General features: G+C 41.7%; 2 protein-coding genes across 4 annotated transcripts in view; one reads left to right on the top strand and one right to left on the bottom strand.

The window, feature by feature from the left end:
• The window catches only part of nt5dc1 (5'-nucleotidase domain containing 1), a 97,389-nt gene extending 94,176 nt beyond the window's left edge, over positions 1-3,213 (bottom strand). The window contains exons 1-6 of one of the 2 annotated variants that reach the window (XM_023953122.2): positions 3,079-3,213; positions 1,513-1,604; positions 518-589; positions 322-431; positions 166-245; positions 2-83 (exon numbers count right to left, since the gene is read on the bottom strand). In XM_023953122.2, coding sequence (XP_023808890.1) covers positions 2-83; positions 166-245; positions 322-431; positions 518-589; positions 1,513-1,604; positions 3,079-3,171 — 529 coding nt within the window. In that variant the 5' untranslated portion in view covers positions 3,172-3,213. Of the gene's footprint in view, position 1; positions 84-165; positions 246-321; positions 432-517; positions 590-1,512; positions 1,605-2,721; positions 2,845-3,078 lie in introns of those variants that run through there. The other variant, XM_023953123.2, reaches the window with a different exon arrangement.
• frk (fyn-related Src family tyrosine kinase) lies at positions 3,186-17,088 on the top strand. 2 transcript variants are annotated; one of them, XM_078942786.1, is made up of 9 exons: positions 3,186-3,324; positions 5,152-5,792; positions 8,287-8,408; positions 9,569-9,732; positions 9,807-9,975; positions 10,613-10,771; positions 15,237-15,418; positions 15,633-15,798; positions 16,092-17,088. In XM_078942786.1, exons 2-9 carry the CDS (start codon positions 5,389-5,391, stop codon positions 16,298-16,300), a joined length of 1,575 nt encoding a protein of 524 aa, XP_078798912.1. In that variant the 5' UTR covers positions 3,186-3,324; positions 5,152-5,388; the 3' UTR covers positions 16,301-17,088. The 2 variants fall into 2 exon arrangements, with proteins under 2 accessions (XP_078798912.1, XP_023808889.1); XM_023953121.2 differs by having other exon boundaries at positions 3,187-3,324; positions 5,225-5,792.
• Positions 17,089-22,217: the final 5,129 nt, after the last annotated feature.

The raw sequence follows: 22,217 nt of genomic DNA, 5'->3' as shown, positions 1-22,217 counted from the left end.
CCTTTGAATGCAGATGTGTTGTAATTGTGATCGATGGCAGCCACCATGTCTTTCCAAAAGTCGGAATTCACCTCAATCCCCCGCTATCGAAAAAGACACAGAAAGGATTCAGCTTTTCCTGTTTAAGATAGCACACATAGTGTACAATGCTAAAGTATACGTCACCTTATGTAGCATGTCCACAACTTTCCCACACAGCAGTACCCCGGGAAGGTCAAAATAATTGTCATAGAAGTAGTATTTTGCTGTCAGATGAAGCAAATGTTGTCATAAAAGAGTTAAAACGAAAAGAAAATTGTCCACAATGCATTACCGCCCTACCAGATCTAGTGAAGGAGGTACTCAGGCTGTGAAAATGCCTCCACTCCTTTTTTGGACCATAATGTTTGATGATTTCTTCAGTGCTGAGATCCTTGGTTCCATGTGTCGCTCTAATTTGAAAAAATAAAGAAACATCACCTACATTAGTAAACTTGTTTTACTTAAAGTTAATGACAAAGAAATTTTGAAGCTGAACCTTAAAACAGTTCCATCCTCAGCCAACTTCACAAGGTTTCCATCCTCAAGGTCCACGACCAGCCCTTTACAGCTGTAAGCAAAAGTCAGGCTGTTGTGAGACAGCTCTGAAAGCTCATCATTTCCTCTGGATTACATGGAAACCCCACAAACAACGCTCTGCCCCTCTTCTGATCACCTGCTGTGAGAACATTGATCTATCAAACCATTTCCATCCACATTAAAATCTTGATTTAGTAATGTTTATTTCTACAGACATTAGAAAATATTTACAGTATTGTTCCCTAACTGGCCTAAACTGGGCAGTTGGGATTGACAGTCCAACAGAGATCCCCAGACTTGCTTCACATCATCCAAATTGATGCCAAAGCCTGAATGTCCTCAGTGAGTCCTGTGTGAGTGCAGCCATTAGTAGTCACATTGACCTTTGTCTGTCTGACTCCACTATAACAGCTGGTGGTTTGCCTCTTTTGAGACGGTCAGTATTTGGCTCAATATGGCCTGTTTGATAACAGCTGAGACAAACTGCAGCCATGAGGACGTTTTTTTTGTCCAATAAGTCGTTCTCCTTTTTTCTGAAAGAAGAGGAGAAAAAAAGTGTGGATAACATGCTGGCAGGAAGCCAACAATCAATATCCAGCAGTATGTCTTTCTGAACCCAAAAACTGTCCAAGGAAATAATAACATCAATCAAAAATCATATAAAATCCAACCAGAATCCAAGTTTACTTAAGCTATTACAGTAATAAAACAGATAGATGAAGGAACAAAGAACAAACACAATAAAAAACCTTAATAAAGACTAATAGATTAAAACCTGAAAGCAAAGTATAGAACTTCCTGATTCCAGAGTCCAGATTAATTTTACTAGAACAGGGATTGGTGGCTTTAAATCAGCAATGAGAGAGGAAAAAAAAGACAAGCCTTAAAACATTAGAAGAAAACCATTTTTGGAATTTCTGAAAGATTACTGATGCATTTCTGTGTCAAACTCACCAGAAGTCCCAGGTGGCCGGAGTCAGATTTAGCAGGTCTTTGTCATAATCTTTGTACTCCACCAGATACCTGGCAAAGCTCTCGTAGATGAGCTGTGAGCACACAGAGAGGGAGGAAGAAGAGGCACATTGGTTTCATGAAGAGACGCTTTTCTTCCCTCCAGCTCACTCAGTTAGTTTACCCTCAACCTTTTTGGGTTTTCTTGTGAGTCAGTGATCTAACCATTTCATCAGCTGGTGGCTTGCTTTGAAGATAAACCATAAACATAAAATAGATTATTGCATTGAACACTAGAATGGGCTGAGCTTTGGTTCTCCATCTACTCCAAATCCTGATTTTTGGCTGGATCATATTCCTCGTACCAAAGCATCCAATAACTACCCAACCAGTGGTACCCACCTGTTATGTTTTTTGCTGAACTTGCATGTTTTTTGTCAGGTGTGTACGCCCCAAAGTGATGACTTGTCAATGTTGTTGTTTTTTTGTTATACACCCACTCCAATGAACTTGCTGATATGAGGGGCTGTAAGCTAGCAGAAGAGCATAAACTAAGGAATGATGGGAAGTCGGGAAAGGCTTGCTGTGCTTTGTGGCAACAGTCTCACCCACAACTCACAGGCAAATTTCTAATTAATATCTGCCGCTCTGCAGAAACTTTGTCAAGAAAATAACACCCTATTTTTCTTTTGGCTAAAAACGGCATAATCCTAACTAACACACCACTGGGACCATAGATCATAGGATGGTCAGAGTGGGACTTTTAAACACCTACAGAAACAGCTTTAAAAAAGTTGCAGGAAGTCAGTAAAAAAAAAAAGAAATGCAGACCAACTCAAGAGGCTGAAGTCAGGCTGCTGCCCCTCTCTGGATAGCAGCTGAGACTGAGAGCAGCATCAATGTGTCTGCAAACATGACCAAGAGCTGAAACCTCATAATATGTACTAAACCAACACACGTTTGTTTTTTGTTATGACATCAAATACATTGTATGCCTCATCATTAAGCACTGGTGCCTTTAGTGAAAGAATAAAGACGTTTGGAGTGAGGACTGGGAGGAAAAGCTGTCTTCATTTTCAATGCATGATCCATGCGGTGTTCCTGCATTCTCATGTATCCCCAGCCTGCACTGACAGAGGATGAAGATGACAGGAGAATCTATGCATGTTATCTATCAGGCCTGGTGAGCCGCAGGCCGTGCGGGCTGCTCACGTGCAGCAGCTGCGTGTCACAGGATCCACACATCCAGTCTGCAGCCACTCATGTCATGACAGCGTGGGAGAATCTGCAGGATGCTGCTGAGCAGCATGTCCAAACGCCCGCCACGTTCACATCCCATCATCATCAGGGCGACTGCCGCTCCGGTGCACGCTCAAAAACCCCTCACATCTGCACGCACACGCGCGTTTTCCCCCCACACAGGCCACGCGGAAACAAACATGCCCGCCGACGGTCCGCGGAGCGCCCACGACCTGCTTCAGCTCCGAGCAAGCAGCAGAGCGGCGCGTCACGACCGCCGCGCGGTTGTGCGGCGCCGCCGTGGAACTGAAGCACGCCCGCCCCACTCACCCGAGAGGTCTCCTTCAGGTGGTACCGGCACAGCGTGTGGTCCAGGTCGAAGCCGATCACGTCGCAGTCCGACAGGCTGAAGTATTCGCTCATTGTGGCGGAGTGCGGGGGGACGAGGCGCTCCGTGCGCGGGGGCAGAACAACACGCGTCGCGCGGAAATGACACTGACTGACAGCAACAAGGACGGCACCGGGATCAGCGCTCGAACCGGACTCTGCTGCGGCACCGCCAGGCACACGCACACAGTGAGTGCACGTGCCCGTTTCAACCAAATCTGAATCCGGAATAACCGGACGGGAAACGCCAGGAAGTGAAGTTTAGCGTTCAGAAACAAATGCATAAGCGCAACTCTGTTCTGCCAGCAGATGGCGCCAGAGAGCTGGGACAAACCCTAACCGTAAACCTTAGAGTGAGTGCGCAGCGCTAAAGGGTTTGGGTTGGAAGTGTTCACATCTGTTTTCTGTCTGGGACGAGTAAATGCCCCTTCCTGTCGCGTCTGCTTTACCTTATAGTTAATTATTTCAAAAAGAGTCACGCGACACAGAAACCAGCAATGCAAGCCCGTTCCCAGAGTAAATAAACAGGGAAATGATTTTTCCCTTTCATCAAATGAGGAATGAGGAAAGCACACAGGCACAAAGAGGAGGAGGCAGGAGTTCCAAGTGAACAAGGACTTTAATTACTTAAAATAAAAACCAATGCAATGCAGGAAAAGCCAAACTAAGAACCTCAAAACAGGAGAAACTTCACAAACCAGGGGGATCAGCACAATAACAAACTATGGAGCAGAAGAGGGAAGGACAGGACTCAAATACATTCAGAACACACAAGACACAGGTGGAAACAATGAGGGCTGATGGGGACCAAAAGTAAAACTCGAAATAACAACGTACAAAACAGGAACCTTTCAAAATAAAATAGGAAGTGAACTCAAAACACAAAAGCAAAGAAACTAAAACCATGACACTTTGTGTGTTTACCAATTGACTTATAAGATTAAATTTTCACAAGCAGCAAACATTTGAATTGACAATCCTTTCACAAGGCCATGGTCAAGCGGGGGCAATGCCACCCTTAATGCAGCCCCCTCAACCCCCACCCCAATTTGATGGACCACAAAAATCTATAATTAGCTAAAGAAATAAAAATGACACACAAATGAAAAATGCACAAAAAACAAACAAAGAACACCAAAACATACAATAACATAAAAGGCAAAGAAGAAGAATGGCGTGACTGACAGCTACACAGAAACCGGTTCCATCTGGATGAAGCTCGTCTGCTGGACTTTTTAGCATGTAGTTGTAGAGTTAGATAAGTTAATTCCTCTATAAGAGTTCTGGTACTTCGCCTGTCCGTCCTGCATGTGGGCATCCCTGAAGTTTCTTATTTTTTTCATCAGGAATTCGTTTTTTTTTTTAGGATTTTTTTCCTTACCGAGAAGGGTCTGGCAGGAATGCCCAGTTTAGTTTAGTCTGTAAGGTTATGTTTAGCATTACTTATTGAATCCTATGACCCCATGTTTATTATCCAATTACTGGTATGAAGCATGTTGAGACGACTATTGTTGTAATATTGGGATATATAAATAATAAAAAAGGGAAATAACAAAGTAGAAGGATTTAAATACACTAGTGATCTGTAGTGATCTGATAAAATTTGCAACTCTGCAAACAAATATAAAAAAGCAACAAATCAAGCTCTACTTGACTTTAATTGATGATCGTTAACTGTACTGAATCCAGTGAGACGTGTGTGTGTTTAGGCTAATGCATGTGTTACTGTAAAGAGAGAATTCTGATTATAAGTAGGCTTACTACACTGTCAAGAAGATGGACTTATTTTCTAAGATCTTTATATTTAATCAACATATTGATTGATAACTGAAATGGTTTGGTGTTGTGTTGTGTAATGTTTTTGGTGTTGCAACATTTACTTAATTTTAATGCTTGAAATATATCAAGCATTACAATCATACAAAAATCCACACTCTAAATGCATGCATGTCTACATTAAAATAACACTTGCTGACTTTAAATCAAACATAGATTGCTGTTGTTTTGGTGGTGGAGGGGGCGGAGCAATTTCACAGACCTGCCGTACCTGCGCGCGTGACGTCAGCGCGGCGCTCCTCATTCCTGGCAGGTGCAGGTGATTACCGGAGTCCGGACTGCGACCGCCGTCATTCGGGAAGCCGGTGCGGGCGTAGAGGAGCCGGGATGCGCGTTGTCCTCCTGCCAGCCTCACCTGACTGTGATGCCCGCCAAGCAGAGCTGCTGACAGACTGACAGACTGACTCCGCTTCGACCATGGAGGAGCGCAAGAGCCCCCTGTCCGCCTGCTGGCACAACTTTCTGGCTTGTTTCAGGAGGCCGGATCAGACGGATAATGCGTCTAAACGCAAGGAGAAAGAGGACACGGTGATAGCGAACCCCATCGCTGTCAGTTTAAACCAAGACCCCAGCTCCGCCATAGGGAGACCCCTGCCCTTCCTGCCGGCCAAGCCCGTCGGGGAGTATTATGTGGCTCTGTACGACTACTCCGCGCGAACCGCCAACGACCTGAGCTTCAGCAGCGGAGACACCCTAGAGGCGCTGGACAAACACTCGGGGGACTGGTGGCTGGCCAGGGCCCTGACCGGGATCTCTGCCTCCAAGCAGGGGTACATCCCCGCCAACTATGTGGCCCCCGTGGAGAGCATCAACGCAGAGCCGTAAGTACTGATCCAGGAGGTCACAGCTGATGTGCGCACATTCCCAAAGCGAGGATGTTCTAACTCCAGGTGCTGAAGGCTGAGTGATTTTATATCATGTAGCACTGGCTGCATTACAGGACTTGTTTTCCCTCAGGTTTTTGTTTAAGTCTGTGGTTCTTGCACACCATGAAGGACCTGCATGTTCAGGACCTTTAGCAGTCATCCATCCTCACAGCAGTGAGTTTGGAGCCACAGCAGCAACACTGTGTTTGCAGTCTGGAGGGGATGAAAACTGCTGGTCGCCCACCCCTGCTGTGGCAAAGCTTTCTGCCGCCTCGTAGTTTCGTCACTTGGTGAAACTAAGACTGGAAAAAATGCTTAAAATGCAGCAGGAAGTTTGTTTGTTCTTGTAAACAAAGCAGGAAAAACCAGCTCAGAAGGAACTGGTTCCACCAAGCCACCAGGGGAGACTCGCCTGCAATCGTCATTAGGAGCCAAGCTAACAAATATGCAGAGTCACGTTATCTCAGATCGTCAGAAGCCTCCAAGTGCTGCATAACAAAGTCTTGGAGACCAAAACTGTAGAAAAGGCAGAAAACCTGTTTCTACCTTTTTTTTTTAATCAAATGGATGGAGTTAAACAAAGATCAGCTGAAGGACAGCGGCGACCAGCAGAGAGGCTCTCAGAATGACTCTCTGTGTCTTTGGAGATGATTAACCTGAAAGCATCCACTTCCTGGTTACAGCTAATGATTAACATGTCCAAGTGAGCCTGAAGATGAGAGAGGCAGATAGAAGCCTGGCCTGCTGGGATTCTTTCCTTCTGCACAGAAAAACTCCTGTGAAACCGCAAAGCTCAGGCGCTCTTTTAAAATTGACAAACATTTGGAAGCTGTGGAATTCTTTTAGTAGCTCTTAACATCACAAAGAAACAGTCAAAGCCTTTCAGCCAATGATATTTGAATATTTCTTCCTCATTTATTGAAACCTTTTAGATTTTTCAACTCTGCTGCTTTGATTTTGTTGCATCAGTCAACAAAAGCAATTGAATGTTAAAAAGGAAATGTTAACCCTCCAGGTTAGAATTTTTTTTTAAACTTTTGAGGATTTGAGAGTTTTCCACCAAATAAAAAGTAATTTCAAGTCCCACTCTGATCATCTTTTGGTCTTTTCATTATGATGACGCCGTTTTTTTGACATAATCAAAAACCTGTGTCGTTTTCTAGGACATAGTGTCTGCAGAGCAGCAGGAAGCCATTAGAAATTCACCACTGAATTTCTAATTCGGGTGGGATTTTTCCCCTGAAGTAGGCCCACCCCAACTTCCCGTTATCCATCTTTTTACAACTCTCCCCTGCTAGCTTACAGCCCCTCACAACCTCAAGCTAATACTAGTGATGCAACTAAAATGGTGATCAACATCAGATCTATCCAGACGTCCGGTTTAGATCCAGATTCCAGCTCAGACCAGGAAAACAAAGACGTTTATGGATCTATTTGACTGACAGTGGATGATCAGAATGGAGCAGAGCAGGGAGCTGGTGGTTTGCCTTTGTAGCTTCTATGCAACAACTACAAGCTTTTCAAGCAGCATTTACTTGTCTGTTCCTGATTCATCACGATTTCCGTAAAGAAAGACATAGAAATGCCATTTCCCTCATTTGTCCTTCATCATCAGAAAGATGCTGCCAGAACTTGTTAAAATGTGGGTTTTTAAGGTTTTATAGTAATTTATTTATATGAAAACATTTCTAATTTAATTATTTTACTACTTTTATTTCTACAAAACCAAATGATTTTATGTTCTAAATGTGTGAATTGTAAAAGGCGGAGACTACAGACAGTTAAACCTTCTACTTGTAGAACTGCTGTCATGTTGCTTTATTTAAAGGACAATAAATTTGTTTTTAAAAAGAACCTGTTCAAAGTTAAAGGAGATTCTACAAAAAAGTTTGTTCTTAAAGAAAATGGTGTGGTTTTTTTTGGTGTCCTCATGCTTTTCTTTAGCCTTTCGGAGCAGTTTATCCCCATAAGACAATGCATTACCTTTAAAGAACAATTTTTTTTAAAGAAATAGGAGTTGTTTTCATGTAATGAAATGGGTTCTCAGAGCACAGGGTTTTCAGATGGATAGTCAGAAATGCCCGAACGGATTAAAATACTGTTTTGGGGGTTGTTTTTGTGAGGAATAAACATTATAATACACTTAAAAGCTCAAAAAGTTGATTTTGCATGATAAAGGCCCTTTAATCCTTGTTCCTCTTCTTTTCAGTTCTGTACTTTTTACACTCGGGTTTTCTTGCAAACATGTCAGGCTAAGAGACGGGCGGTAGCTGAAATGTGATAGAGGTGAACTGATGACCAGAAGTTTGAAGAGTTTCTTAAAATTATCATTTTATTTAGTAAAGATGAAAGTTTTTTTTATCTCAAGAACACATCTTTGATCTGAAAATGATATAAAAAAATGGATTCTCTGACATTCAGATGTTATGTGTTCCTGATTATCTTGCAGGTGGTACTTTCCAGAAACTAAGAGGCTGGATGCTGAGAAGATGCTGCTGGCTGAAGGGAACTCTCACGGTGCTTTCCTCATCAGAGACTGTGAGAGTCAGAAGGGAGAGCTGTCCCTCTCAGGTCAGTCGAGGAAATTCATTTATAGAAATCGCTAATTGGTCCTGCAGGTCAGTTTTCCGTTAAAGGAAAAGATAAGACTTAAAATTCATTTCTGCAGCAGAGCTGTAAATCACAGCACGCCATTTTATCTTTTCAGGAAGCTGGAGTGCAGGTCAGGCAGTGTAATGACGGGCAGTTTAGGACTAAACAACCACATAAAAACAGAGCAATAACTTTATCTCAGTCCTATGATCTGATTTTGCTGTGTGGCCTGGTTCTTTCCACATGCAGAATTCCTTCCGAGCATGCTCATTCTTTAGACCGGTTCCTGATCCGTTTCCGCTCACACCCACTGTCGTCAGGATGAGTCACACATTTGAATGTGACTCATGGAAATCAGCTTTTATTTCAACGAGCCATCCAAAAATACCCCACAAAGACTCAAGACTCTATTTTTGTCCTCCTGACTGTAATCTTTGTTGGTTCTTGGTTCTGCTCCAGGCTGTAAGAACGTGCAGACATTTCCTCACACCTTCCGGAGTTTCAGACTCGTACTCAAGTGTTTGCTCTTCACAGAGCAATAAACGACCTGCAGACTCAGGAGTTGTTCACCTTTTGGCTTATCCTGCTAGGAGCATTTTGAAAATGGACACGGCTGATCAGTCAGGATTTGTCAACACTTCAGTTCAAGTTCAGTGAGCTGTTGAAGCAGAATTAACCAGAAAAAACCCCCCAGTTTTTTTCATTTCAGTCTTGGAGAACAGCCTTCAATGTATTAAAGTGCATTTAACCACAGTCTGAATGGAAATGTATTTATTAGTTTTACTTTAGCGCTTGTTATTTTACTTTTCCCTAAACTAAGCTTATAAAGGCTGACTGAGAAAATAATGCTTTATGTTTTATTGTCTCATGAATAAGGCTTTACAGGTGGGGGTTTTCTCTGACTTGGAGTTTGAGTTCAATGTACTTTTAAGCCTCTTTTGCTTTAAAACAGATCATAAACTTTATCCTATGATCCAAGTGGAGTTTGGTTCTGAAGCTTTTTTCTTTTTTTCAGACAAACTGAGCAGTGCAGGTGATTCTGGCTGCACTGATTCATGCTTTAAGAATTCCCAAATCTAAAAAAGTTTAAGTCTGTCATTTTATTTACTTTAATCCTTGACTTTATTTCTTTTTTCTAGTATTGGACAGTGGAAAGGTGAAGCATTACAAGCTAAGGAAAGCCCCCAACGGTGACTTCTTTGTGTCTAAGAACAGATCCTTTGCAAATTTGAAAGAGTTGGTGGAATTTTACTCCAAACAGGCTGACGGTCTGTGCGTACGTCTTGGCCAACCGTGCAAAAAGGTGAGGTTTATTGTACTTTCATTACCCAGACCTGAAACAGTCCAGTTCACCCACACTGGCTCCTGTCTGTGCAGTTGGAGGCCCCGCAGACCTTCGGTCTGTCCTACAACACAGCGGACATCTGGGAGATCGATCGCAGCTCCATCAAAATGGAGAATAAACTGGGAGCCGGCCAGTTTGGAGAAGTGTATGAGGGCCTGTGGAACAACACCACACCTGTAGCTGTGAAGACCCTCAAACCCGGTACACAAGCATGATCTCCTTTGTGCATCGACAGTGAAACATAATTAGTTTTTCCGAGCAGGACTGAGCAGAAGATGAGATCCTTTTAGTCGTTTAAGCATTTAAAGCCATAAAGAAGGAGGCTGAAAAGGAAGAACAGCTTTTTTCGAGAAAGCAGGAAGTTGAAATCCACCTGAACTTTGTTCAGTTTTCATGAAGTTTGGTCGGGTGTTATCACACGACGGCAATAAGGAACTTTTGCTCTTATCACTTTAATGTACAACGGTTTAATTGCACAAACTGTTTATGGTTTTTATTTAGAAATCAAGCAAATTCTTCAGAATAATAAAGTTGCCAAGAAAACAGATGAATTAAATGCAGCAGTTAGGAAACAATGAGATCAGACCAGAGGTCTGGGTGAAAACTTCAACAGGAGGGATGAGTTTGGATGAACTTTTCAGAGGGAGCATTCTGATCAGAAGCTGTCTGAGAATGGTTTTGTAAAGCAAGAACTTGTAGTTTTAGCGATGAAGACTTGGATGAGTGTCGTTAGATTCTGTCTGAACATGAAATCCTGAGGAAGCGGAGCATCTATTCACCCTTAAATACCACTTCAGATCCATGACCTGTGTTAAAGAAACTCTGTTCCACCCCTCAGGCTCCATGGATCCGAAGGACTTCCTGATGGAGGCTCAGATCATGAAGAAGCTGCGGCATCCCAAGCTAATCCAGCTGTACGCCGTCTGCACATTGCAGGAGCCCATCTACATCATCACTGAGCTGATGAAGCATGGCAGCCTGTTGGACTACCTGCAGAGTAAGACTACCTTCCTTTAAGCTGCTTCTGCTCCGTTGGAGGATCAGGCTCCAGAGCCGCGCTTCAGATCACAGCTGGCATCATGGGATGCTGCACAGACTAGGAATAAAACAGACTGGCTAAAAATGAGGAAGAGTTTAGGTCTCATTTTAAATAATACAGGTGTGCTGACTGGTGATGCTATCTGGCAAGATTTACAGTAGCTGTATTGATTTACATAAAAAGTAGTCTTTGTACCAAAAGGTCTAGAATTTCTAAAAGCAAACGTGGGGTAAAAGATTTTACCCAGAAATCTTGTTTTAAGAATGAAAATGAAGTATCTGCAGAGCCATTTTGATCCTCAAAACTGGGTCAGATGCAAACTAATCAGATTTTTTAGCCTTTCATTCCATCAATCCATTTTTTTCTCTTTTTATTTGTGTAGTGAAAACATAGTCAACCATGAAAAATAGAACATAAAGAAGTTTACAAACCCATATTTTCTTTTTAACATCACAACCTAACATATACAGGCAGCAGGTTAAAAGAAATAATAATTAAAATAAAATAAAAAAATTAAAAAAACAAAAAAACAAAAACAAATCACCAATCAACCTTCATCACCAGCAGCAAAAGGCTAGTACAGGTTTTTTTTTTTTTTCACATTTCACCAGAACAGAGTTCAATCCAAAGAAAGATTAGTCTTATCCAGAACTGGTTGCCAGACTTTTTTAAACTCGTCAATGTTGTCACGAAGCGCATGTGTTAATCTTTCCAGAGGAAGAATCTTCAAAACCTCTGTTTAAACCAATCCTCTATGGTCGGAAAATCCAGATTTTCAGAATGGTTTTTCTTGATCAATCCGTTTTTAAAAATATGTTTAATTCCTTTTGGGGCCACGGGGTTGTTGGAGCCTATCCCAGCCACTGTCGGGCCACAGCGAGCCATGCAACTACACAACCACAGACATGTTCAGAGACTATTTAGATCATGTAAAACACCTGCATAGACCCAAAAGGATTATTGCAACATGAAGCTGGATGTTCCCAGAGTGCTGTCATATGAAGAGTTTAAAGGAAGGGAAACATTTCGGGATAGAAATGCAGATATAACAAAAACTACTGAAGCCGTGAAGCATTACCCAGCTCATCCGTCACATCCCCAATGCTCAGTCAGGTTCAGAACCAACCAAAATGCCAAAGGGGGCTTATTTGGTTTTAGGATAACAATAACTCAACTGCTGTTCAGATAAGTTAGTTTTTTTGTTTCTTCTGAAATGAAGAGCTCTGCGTCTAGAGGGAGAGCATAAAGATGCAGAATCCAAGAAGCTGAGGTCCAGTGGAAAGTCTCCTCAGTCAGTCATGGAGTCGGTCGGCAAAGCAGCTTTTAGAGGAGGAGGAAAACATGCTGCACCAAAGTCAACAACACTGAGTAATAATTTTTTACTATAGTTTTATTACTCAAGCTGTTCAGTCAGCTAAAGGCTGCTACCAGAACAGAACAGGTTCCTTCACGTCTCTGCAGAGACGGCACCATCATCTCCAGCAAGCATGAGCTGAAGCTCCTGCTTTGGTGTCTTTAATTGGTCTTTAGTTATCAAAGTTTAATAGATATTAAATGTTTGGTTTTCTTTAACTGTAAGTCATAATCATAAAAAATCAAAAGACTTGATAAGTATTAGTATGGCTGTAAAAAATGTGGGACCTTAACGGCAGATTGATTCACCATTATCATTTTCATGATTCATGTGCTTCTGGTTATTAACTGTAAAAGTCTCAGCCTCTCATTCCTCCAATAATACAAACTATTAACTTGGAGGTTTTATTGATGTTTTTTTATGTTCTTTATCAGAGTAGTGATTATTTCTGTCAGTGAGGACAGTGATTCTGATGAAGCTTTCTGTTACGGTAAACAGTATTTTGTTGCTTTGTTCCTGTTTCCTGCAGTACATCTGCCCGTTTGTAGAGGTTGACTACCGTTCCACGTGTTTGTCTTGGTAATCTTGTGTGGTTGAACCTTTCCCGGTACAGAGCCGTCACAGCTGTAATGTATGCAGCCATGCCCACCTGTCAAAAGCTCTGAGAAAGATGCCCTGCATTCTTAAGCAATGAGCTAGGTTTATTTTTGGAGCATAGGGGGCGGAGCTTTCTTTGGTTACAAATCATCAGGTGGATCTCTTTGACAAATGATCTGAATGAAAATGAAATGTCAAAACATGTTTTACTTTAGTTTTATTACTCAAACCTCAATGACTCACAGATATTCATTCATAAACAGATGAAACTAGTTTTTATTTACAAAAACGTGGGGAAAAATTTAGAAAATGTCAAATAATCTGAGTAAACTCTTTCTGTTTTAGTGCCATACATATATAACCATTTTCTGCATCAGTTGAATGTCAGAATTTTCTATTTGATCACTGTCTTTCATCATCAGAAATCTGCACCACAAGATGCATTCTGAGTTTGGGAAGCCTCTGATTGGCTAATGGATTCCATTTGAATGGAGTTACAGAATGGATTAGTCTACATTGCGAATCCTTCAGAGGAACTGCTCTAGTTTGTGTGGAAACGGGGTGAGGAGTGGGGTTGCTCTCCTTAGCTGAACAGTACAACATTTTGCAAGGGGAGTTTGCTCTTTTTTGAAGGATGCAGATGTGCTCTGGCTCCTTCCCCTCGGTCTGCTCTGGGTTTTCTCAGGACAGACGGACATCAAATCATAGAATCACATCTGATCTGAATGTATGAATTACAAACAATACAGCAGCATCTCTTTTGAAAGCATAAGTTTCTTATCTAGTAAATAATGGAACATTTCAAATACTGAACTTCTCTCATTGGCATCATGGAAAATCCAAAAGATTAGGAGAACATCTGTGCACCTGGCCTGGAACTATTTCTTCAGACAATAATATGCAAATATAAAGCACATTACAAGCTGAGAAAAGACAGATTCTGGGTCCCACAGAAGGAATGTGGGAATAAACCCCCAGGATTACGTCTGAAGACATTTACCAGAAAGGTGACACTTGAGCTCACATGGGTCTTCCAAGTGACCACAGACTAACCTCACATCCCGAATTGCAATGAAAATGTGTGGGCAACACCAAAGAGGGGACTGTGAGCAAGAAGAGGAGTGTACAAAATCCCAGAAGGTTATCCCAGGGAGTCTGTGGAAGGAAACCTGAACGTCAGTCTAGCGGTTTGTAACAGTTTGAGGGCAATTCTCTCATAAAAAATAAACATGATTAAAAAATATGCAAATGCTTCTCTCACTCAAATCGGACCTGACTCTAAAACACGTTTCAAATTTAAGGCCTGCGACAGCACAAACATTTCTAATTTCTTAAAATAAAAATAAAAATTGGTGTGTATTTATTCACATCTAGGGGGAATCAGACTTGAAATATGGGATTGGGCAACTATACATTAGGACTTAAACACTATATAACCTAACCTGACAGAATTAAATGTAAAAGGATTTATGCTAGAATAACAAGCAAACATGTGCTTTAATAAAAAAATAATGAGTTATGTAACATTAAGGAGTAGTTACATTTGTCATTACATTTAGTTACATGTATAAGTTATATCTGGCCCTTTGAGGACAGACACTATGCTGATGTGGCCCTCAGTGAAAATGGGTTTGACACCCCGGCTGTAATACAATAACAAATAGTGTGTTATTGATCTAAAGCAGACTGTTTACTCTCATTTCATATTAGTTATGTTTTTCCAAAATCCTTGTAATTGAATATTGTCTGAGTTGAAAACATAAGACTCCATCAACAAAAATCTTACAATATTGCAATAAAAATCCTTTCAAGTCCCACTGCAGTCATATTTTGATCCATCTTCAAAGTGTTCCCAGTGTTCTAACTATGATGATGCTGTTTTTAGCCAAAATCAAAAATTCTCAATCCTTCAGTAAAAAAAGTCCTTTTCTAGTCCAAATATGACTTTTATTATATTGATTTATTTAAGACATTTCTGCTAAAATGCATTATTTATAACTTAACTCATAGATGTAATAGGTGGGATTTGCAGTTATCAGTCTTTTTGTATAGCTGGGGATAGAAACATAATCTGATGCTGAAGAGGCTGTTAAATTAAACCACAGATATCAAATACTTACGTTCTTCTCACCGTTTTTTCTTTGTGACGTGTTAGAGAGACTTTGTTTATTTTATACTAAAATAGATTAAATCATGTTGGTGCTGATTCCTGTTCTATTGTTTTAATCAATATCCTGCTGCTTGGTGACGTGCACAAATATGTTGTCAAATCTGTTCTATTCTGTTGTTCTTATTTTTAGCTGTAAAAATTCTAGAATGTTGCAGAGCCTCACACATGTCATTTTTGAAATGTGTGCAGATCTTTTCGTAAATACTGAAGTATACGTTTGAAGTTTTTTTTCCACCTGATTTACGCCACTTTCTGACCATTTGAGTAGCTCCTTTTTAACACACCTTCCTTTTTTTCTGTAGAGGATAAAGGTGTCACTTTGGCCATCTCGGACCAAATCGAAATGGCCGCTCAGGTGGCGTCAGGCATGGCTTATCTGGAGTTACAGAACTACATCCACAGAGACCTGGCAGCCCGGAACGTTCTGGTGGGGGAGAACAACATCTGTAAGGTGGCAGACTTTGGCCTTGCCAGGGTCTTCATGGTGGGTTCCCCTTCAAAGAGCATCTTTATTTTACTGCAGGAAACCCAGATTCTGAGTGCAAGGATTTGTTCAGATTTGCACAGGACTCTGATGGTTCTGTAACAACCCGAATGTGTGAACTCGGACCTCAGCAGTCCTTTGGGGTGATTTGTGTGTTTACTGCTTCCTGGCTTTGCTGTTGCAGCGTCATTTGTTTGTTTTTATGTGTTTTCAGAAAGAAAGTGAAAATGTGTATGAGGCCAGGGAGGGAACCAAGTTCCCCGTGAAGTGGACCGCACCAGAGGCCATCCATGAGAACAGATTCACCATCAAGTCAGATGTTTGGTCCTTTGGCATTTTGCTGTATGAAATCATGACATTTGGGCAGGTGCCTTACCCAGGTAAGACCTTCAGAACCCCACAGAACAAGTTCAAATGACAGCACAGACATCCTATCTGTTGTATAGTTTCTGAGCCATGGTCCACCCCCCCACCTCCCCCCATGACATGTCCTTAAAACTTACTTACTTAAACTTAGTGTTAAAGGGTTAATGACTGTCATTGTCAGGCCTCTGAACAGCCTGATGATAAAGTTTAACCAGATGTGTTAAACCAGTGCAACACATCTGCACTGAGGGGCAGGGCTGGGAGTTCATTTTATTTCAAAACTTCTGTCCTTCTATCGTTCTTCTAGGAATGTCCAACATTCAGGTGACTCAGAGAATCACTACAGGCTACAGGATGCCCTGCCCCCCCAACTGCCCCAAGCTCCTGTACGACATCATGTTGGAGTGCTGGAAGGAGAGCGACCAGGAACGGCCTACGTTTGAGACCCTTCAGTGGAAACTGGAGGATTACTTTGAAATGGACATGAACTCTTACGATGATGCTGCCCGGTATTAGAAATGAAGCTCTCCGAAGGCCTAATTCAACTGCCCTGAACGTGGAGCAGGTTCAAATCAAACACCTCTGGAAATTTGAGATGAAGGATTTAAGGATTCCTGCTGAATCTGGCATACAGAGAGCTGAATGCAGTTATAGGCCAACAGTGTCTTTCTACATACCTGGAGTGTCTCTCCATCCGTAGACCTGGAGCGACAGGTTCTGTTGGTTTCTGGCATTTTGCACATTCTTTCCACTGGTGACGAGTCAGACGGCTTCAGGAAGCCTTCTGAGAGAATCACAGCAAAGTTCACGTTAAAGTTCACCCTGTTTGTGCACTGGCTCTGTCCTCACGAAAGCATGAAGGAAAAAGAATCTCTTGAACTGATGTTAACTGAACAAGAAATTCCTGATAAATTATTCTATGATGATGCATTAAAAGGAATCATGCGGATGTGACTCTTTTGTGATCCGATCCACTGTTTTGGATGAAACTGTTGACGGTTCAGACGAGTCGCCGTCTTTATGCTTCGTCTGTGACAGTCGTCCCTGTAAACTCACTGACAAAAAATGTTTTCAGCGCCTCACCCACCGAGTACTGATGCTTCGTCTGTGTGTGAAGAGTACTTCTGCACAACCTGCACTCACCCCACTGCCCTGCTGGAAAAAGCCTTCATCTGCCGTTTTTTATGTTGTGGACACATCTTTGGCTGTATATGAGAGACAGAAAAAATGTTTATATATGAATAACTGTTTTTAACTTAATTGTCTTTACCATAATATGATTAAATGACTTTTAATGAGCAGGACATGCTTGGGTTTTTATTTGGAGCTTTTCTACATATTCAGATCATGTGGGGAGTCTGAGTTTATTGTGGGACGCTACTCATCAAAAGCACTTTACTTTAGGATAAAAACAGAAAAGCCAAACATTTACAACTGCTGAATTAATCCTGAACAAGTTTATTTTCAGGAACTCCTGTGACTCTAAAAGGGATTCAGTGGAGATGGATGGATAACACTAAGAAACCCCTGAATGTTTGGATTTAATTGACACAATTTTTACTCCAGTACAAGCACACAAACAACATCAGGGGTCCCTTTGTTGATTTTTATGTTAATGTGTGGCCCACTTCTTAACAAATGTTACTTCCGTCATCTAATCTTGGTTTTGGAGATCCAGTCAGTGGAGATCTGCCCTCAAAGATGAATGCTGAGGCTCCAGCTCCCTCCTGTCTGTCTGGTCCAGGACATAAAGTCCTCCCGTCTAACACCGCTGCATTCTTCTTCTCAGAGTTTAGAGCTTCAGACACTTTGTTATTTAGAATGACTCCGGCTCATTTTGACATCAGACATTCTTTATCAAGCATTGTTACTCCATTGAAAAGAGCAGCAGGTTTTTCTTAGATGAATGTGGAAGAAAGGTCAGGTTCCAATTCCTAGAGTGGCCACACGGAGGAGCCAACACTTCTTTCTTTGCTGCTGTCAGAGCTCCTAATGTTCCAGTGAAACCTCCAGCTAAGTATGTATGAGATAAGTAACGATAAGAAAACTAATAAGAATCTGAACAGGCTGCAGAAACAATAATCAACCATCTAAGAAGAAAATGTTACAGGTTTACTTGTGGTCAGAAGTTACAGAATGTGCATGGATTAGTCTACAGTGATAATCCTTCATAGAAACTGCTCTAGTTTGTGTGGAAACGGGGTGATGCTCTCCAGCTGAACAGTAAAACATTTTTGCAATGAACAAAATGAGCAGAAGGATGCAGATGTGCTCTGGCTCCTTCCCCTCGGTCTGCTCTGGGTTTTTTCAGCACAGACAGACATCAAATCATAGAATCACATCACATGAATGCATGAATTACAGACGATACAGCAGCTTCTCTTTTGACTGCATAAAAACAGAGATAAAGCATTTTTTCTCTTTACTTTTCTAATCATGACAGAACATCCTAAGGGTTTGTGTTACAGACAGTAGAGGAGGGAGAGCCCACAAGAAACAGGTTCTTTAGCTGATCATCTTTTTACCTGCATTCTTTCTTTGCCTCCCGCACCGACAGGTTTACTAAGCAACACCGCCTTCTAGTGGTAAAAAGATTAACTCCACCCATGAGAACCTAGACCCATTTTCCCTTCATAATAAAGGTGGACCACAGAACACATTACTAAGGTTTTTCTGTTACATTGATGGCACCATTAGTTCTTATAATACCCTTTACAAGAAAAATTGTTAGCATTTCTTTAAATAAGACATAAAATGATTTCGCATAACAGGTAAATATTCTAACTTTGCACCTTACAGTAAGACTTAGTGATCATTTTAACAAAGAAAAGACAAAATGTTCAGGTGCACCCACCTACTGTTGCTTCTGGTTAACAGGAAACAAAGATTCATAAAAGTGTGAGGACAGAATTCAGGAGTGGTAGATGATCAGCTGAATGTAAGGCAAAAGTTGGAAGAGGGGAACCTGCAGAGGCTGAGAAACATTTCAAAAACCTATAGGAGACCAATAAAGAGGTGGATGAAATAAGGCTTCATGCTTCAGAAATGATCAGTTTTCATTTCATGAAATGTCGGTTTTCATTTTTCAAAATAAGAGCATCTGGGCATGCTTCACTGTAAGGTGAAAAACAATTTAATACTTTTGTGGATCAAGTAAAGATGAAATATAGATTAAATTGCACCAACCACACCAGAGGAGTCTGTCACCAGGACATTTTCATCTGATTTACTGTAGAAATATGGATGACATGAAAAATCCCTTTAAACAATCGGGTTGGAAGATGGGGACAAGTGGAAGATTTAGAGGAAGATAATATTGATGCTAGTTCAGAAACTCCACAATTATGATTCAGTGATCAATAACACTGTGGTTCCTGAGAAATGATCAGCTGCAGAATTTGGGAGAATTTTCCCTCAATATTCTCTCTGATATAACTTTTTTTCTGTGAAAAAGTTCAGAAAGTCTTTCCTTGACCTTATGAGTCTATTTAGGGTCACAGTTAACCACTCAGGAGGTATCTTAGTTCTGTAGGGGGGAGACTGTCCACAACAGGCTGTACTTTCTCTGGAGGCTGCACTCATTTGACAGCTGCACAAAACTTCTGCACATGTTTTATCGGTCGGACGTGGAGAGTGCTCTCCTCTATGCTGCTGTGTGCTGGTGCAGTACCAGCAAGAAGAACATCTGCAGGCTCAACAAGATGTCACGGGGATCCCAGGGACAAAAACCCAAGAGCAGGAAACACAAGACTCAGGTCCAAAATCCAAAAGGGGCTTTACTGCCGAGAGCGAAACAGCAAACTCGAAAGAGCAAGACCAAAATGATGCTTCGACACAGTACAACAGAAACTCAAACCTAATCATATTGACACACACCTGTGACTCTCACAGGAGACCTCAGGAAGGGGAGGGCCTCCAGGAGAGATTACAGCAGAACAAAAGAAAGACCTGTTCATAACACAAGATCATCAAGAGGACGAACTCAGTGGTGGGACTGACGCTGGATCTTGTGGAGGAGTTGTCAGAGCAGAAAACTCTGACCAGGATCAGGGCCATCCGGAGGAAACCCTCACTTCCCCCACAGGAGGCCTTCACCAACAGGAGGAGGACATTCAGCAGTGGACTGCTGTCCCGGCGCTGCTGCACAGACAGACTGAAAAAATCTTTTGTTCCTCATGCCATCAGGCAATATATCTCTGAAGCGGAGCATCTAAGAAGCAATTGTTTTTAATTCTTAAACCCACTGATTTTGAAATTGTTTAATCTTTTGATTTTTAATCTATCTAATCCATTGATCATTTTTAATCTATTGATTATTGAACCATTGACCTTTACTGCTTATTAATATGTTTGTGCGATTCATGAGTGCCAGCAGATGTCCATTTATTCAAATTTCCTCAGGGATTATTAAATACCCTATCTACGTATTTATCCGTCCGTCCGTCCTTTCGTCTATCTATCTGGAAACACTTGTACTATTGATCAAAAGATGATAATATGATGATAATATTTCTAAATTGTCTCTGGGACAATGAATGGAAGAACGATGGTTCATTTTTAGTGACAAGAAGAAAATAGGACGTTGCAAAGAAACACAACATTTTCTTACGACGCTTAAAGAAATCAACGTAGCATTTTGCATTATAAAAAAATGTTCTCATGGAATAATAAAAACTGCCTAAACAATTTATCATTGCCAAATAATTGAAATAGCTTAATGAACATATTGACAGTTTTTCACCAAAACAGTTCATAACAAGTAAAAATGAAAAAAGACAGTGGTCCTCTGATGTGCAGCCCTCCCCTCTGTGTGGGTGTTTGTGCTGCTGATCAGGCATCGTGTCCTTGTTGTTGTGATCCTGCAGGATTGTTTTCAGGGTCAGTTTAGTGAGAGAAAGTCTGATTTACAGTCTAATCACATTGCGGTGATGGGTTAGGGGAGGTTCCAGAAGTCGTCTCCGTTGGAGCTGAAGAAGGCTGCCATGTATGATGGATGGACTCTTCCTAGACATCTCACATTGATCACCAGGGCTGTAATGCCCCAAGCAGAAACCAGCATGGAAACATCTTCTCAAAGATGAATGACCTGCTCCTGCAGTCTGCAGCCTCCTCTTTTCGGCTCGGAACCTCCACAACTCCATCGTGTATCAGCTGGCAGCAGCAGTAAGAGCCTCACTGTGGCTCATGTTGAATGTTGGTGGAAATGGGAATTAATTAGCAAAGCCACAGTAATCATGACCCCCTCATTAGCATCTCTTTATCTAATTATCTTCACTCAGTTGGGGTGCAGGATAGAATGAGATCAATTCAATGTGAAAGAGTATTTTTCATCTTCAGTGAGCATCAGGAATGGAGTCAGGTAGTGAAGCATGCAGAGAAACAGGAACACAACCCGCTGTCTGTGTTTCTGCTCCTGCATTGAGCTGCATGTGCCAGACTCACTTCATCAGAGAAACTGAGCGCTCCCACATCATTTCCTTCGAGCACAACAGGAAATATGCAACTGCATAATTTCACCTTAAAAGCCTTGTTTGCAGCAGTGTGTTGTGCACAATCACATCAGTAAATCAAGACTTACTTAACCCTCTTATGTCATTGCATCAACACACATAACAAGTTTGGTCCTAGAAGTAACCCTGCAATCGAAAGATGTAATTGTGTCATATTCCAGATACAACTGATGGTCCACCTTTTAAGAGGTTCTCTACTGCAAGGATAGGTAACTATGTTCTGTTGGTTCAGGTTCTGCTGTCAGGGTTTGTGTTTTCCACAGTCACAATTTACTGCTCTATCTGCTGGTCATCCACAGCTCTTTTCTGTTGGTAATATCTCCCAGTAAACGTTAAAGTCTGGTTTTCTGTTGTTGCCCTTTCCGGAAAAAAAGGTGTATACTTACACAGCACTTCACTGGCCCAAAGTGCTTCACAGTTACACTCTCATTCACCCATGCACACACACATTTACACACTGATGGTGGTCCTGCTGCCAAACAATGACAACTGCCAGACACTTCAACACATGGCCCAGGGCACAAACCTAACCTGGGATCCACTGATCAGAGGTTGACCACTGCACCACGGCCACCCCATGCCAAGTGTAATGAATGAAGTGTTAAGCTTCTGCCTAGAGATGGCCCCAGGTGTAACTGGGCCATGTCTACTGTTAGCCAAGTTCTACACAGGATAAAAAGGCATCTGAGTGAAAAAGTAATGTGGGTCATCAAGGTAAACAGTGCACAGTTCAACAAGTCAAATTTCCAAAGGACACTTCAACATTTTGACATTCAGTGTAAGTCCACACAACAGCTGCTACACAGGGAAGTTGGCTTTAGGGTCAGGGTCCAATGCTGTTTCCCTTCTGCTCAAACCTTCCTCTTTTATTTTGTCAGGACAGCAGATATTTGACGGAACTTAGTCCCAACTGCTCTTCCAGG

This window comes from Oryzias latipes, chromosome 24, assembly GCF_053564925.1.
Source record: "Oryzias latipes strain Hd-rR chromosome 24, Olatipes_Hd-rR_3.1".
Lineage (NCBI taxonomy): Eukaryota > Metazoa > Chordata > Actinopteri > Beloniformes > Adrianichthyidae > Oryzias > Oryzias latipes.
The sequence above is the reverse complement of the archived record's forward strand: the minus strand, read 5'-3'. Positions and strand labels throughout refer to the sequence as shown.

What these genes read in the sequence shown, in the direction of transcription:
- frk (XM_078942786.1), top strand. Translation starts at nt 5,389, where the DNA reads ATGGAGGAGCGCAAGAGCCCCCTGTCCGCCTGCTGGCACAACTTTCTG. An exon ending in TTGGCCAACCGTGCAAAAAG is followed by an intron (nt 9,733 to 9,806) that starts GTGAGGTTTATT and finishes CTGTCTGTGCAG; the next exon opens with TTGGAGGCCCCGCAGACCTT. An exon ending in GCCTTGCCAGGGTCTTCATG is followed by an intron (nt 15,419 to 15,632) that starts GTGGGTTCCCCT and finishes ATGTGTTTTCAG; the next exon opens with AAAGAAAGTGAAAATGTGTA.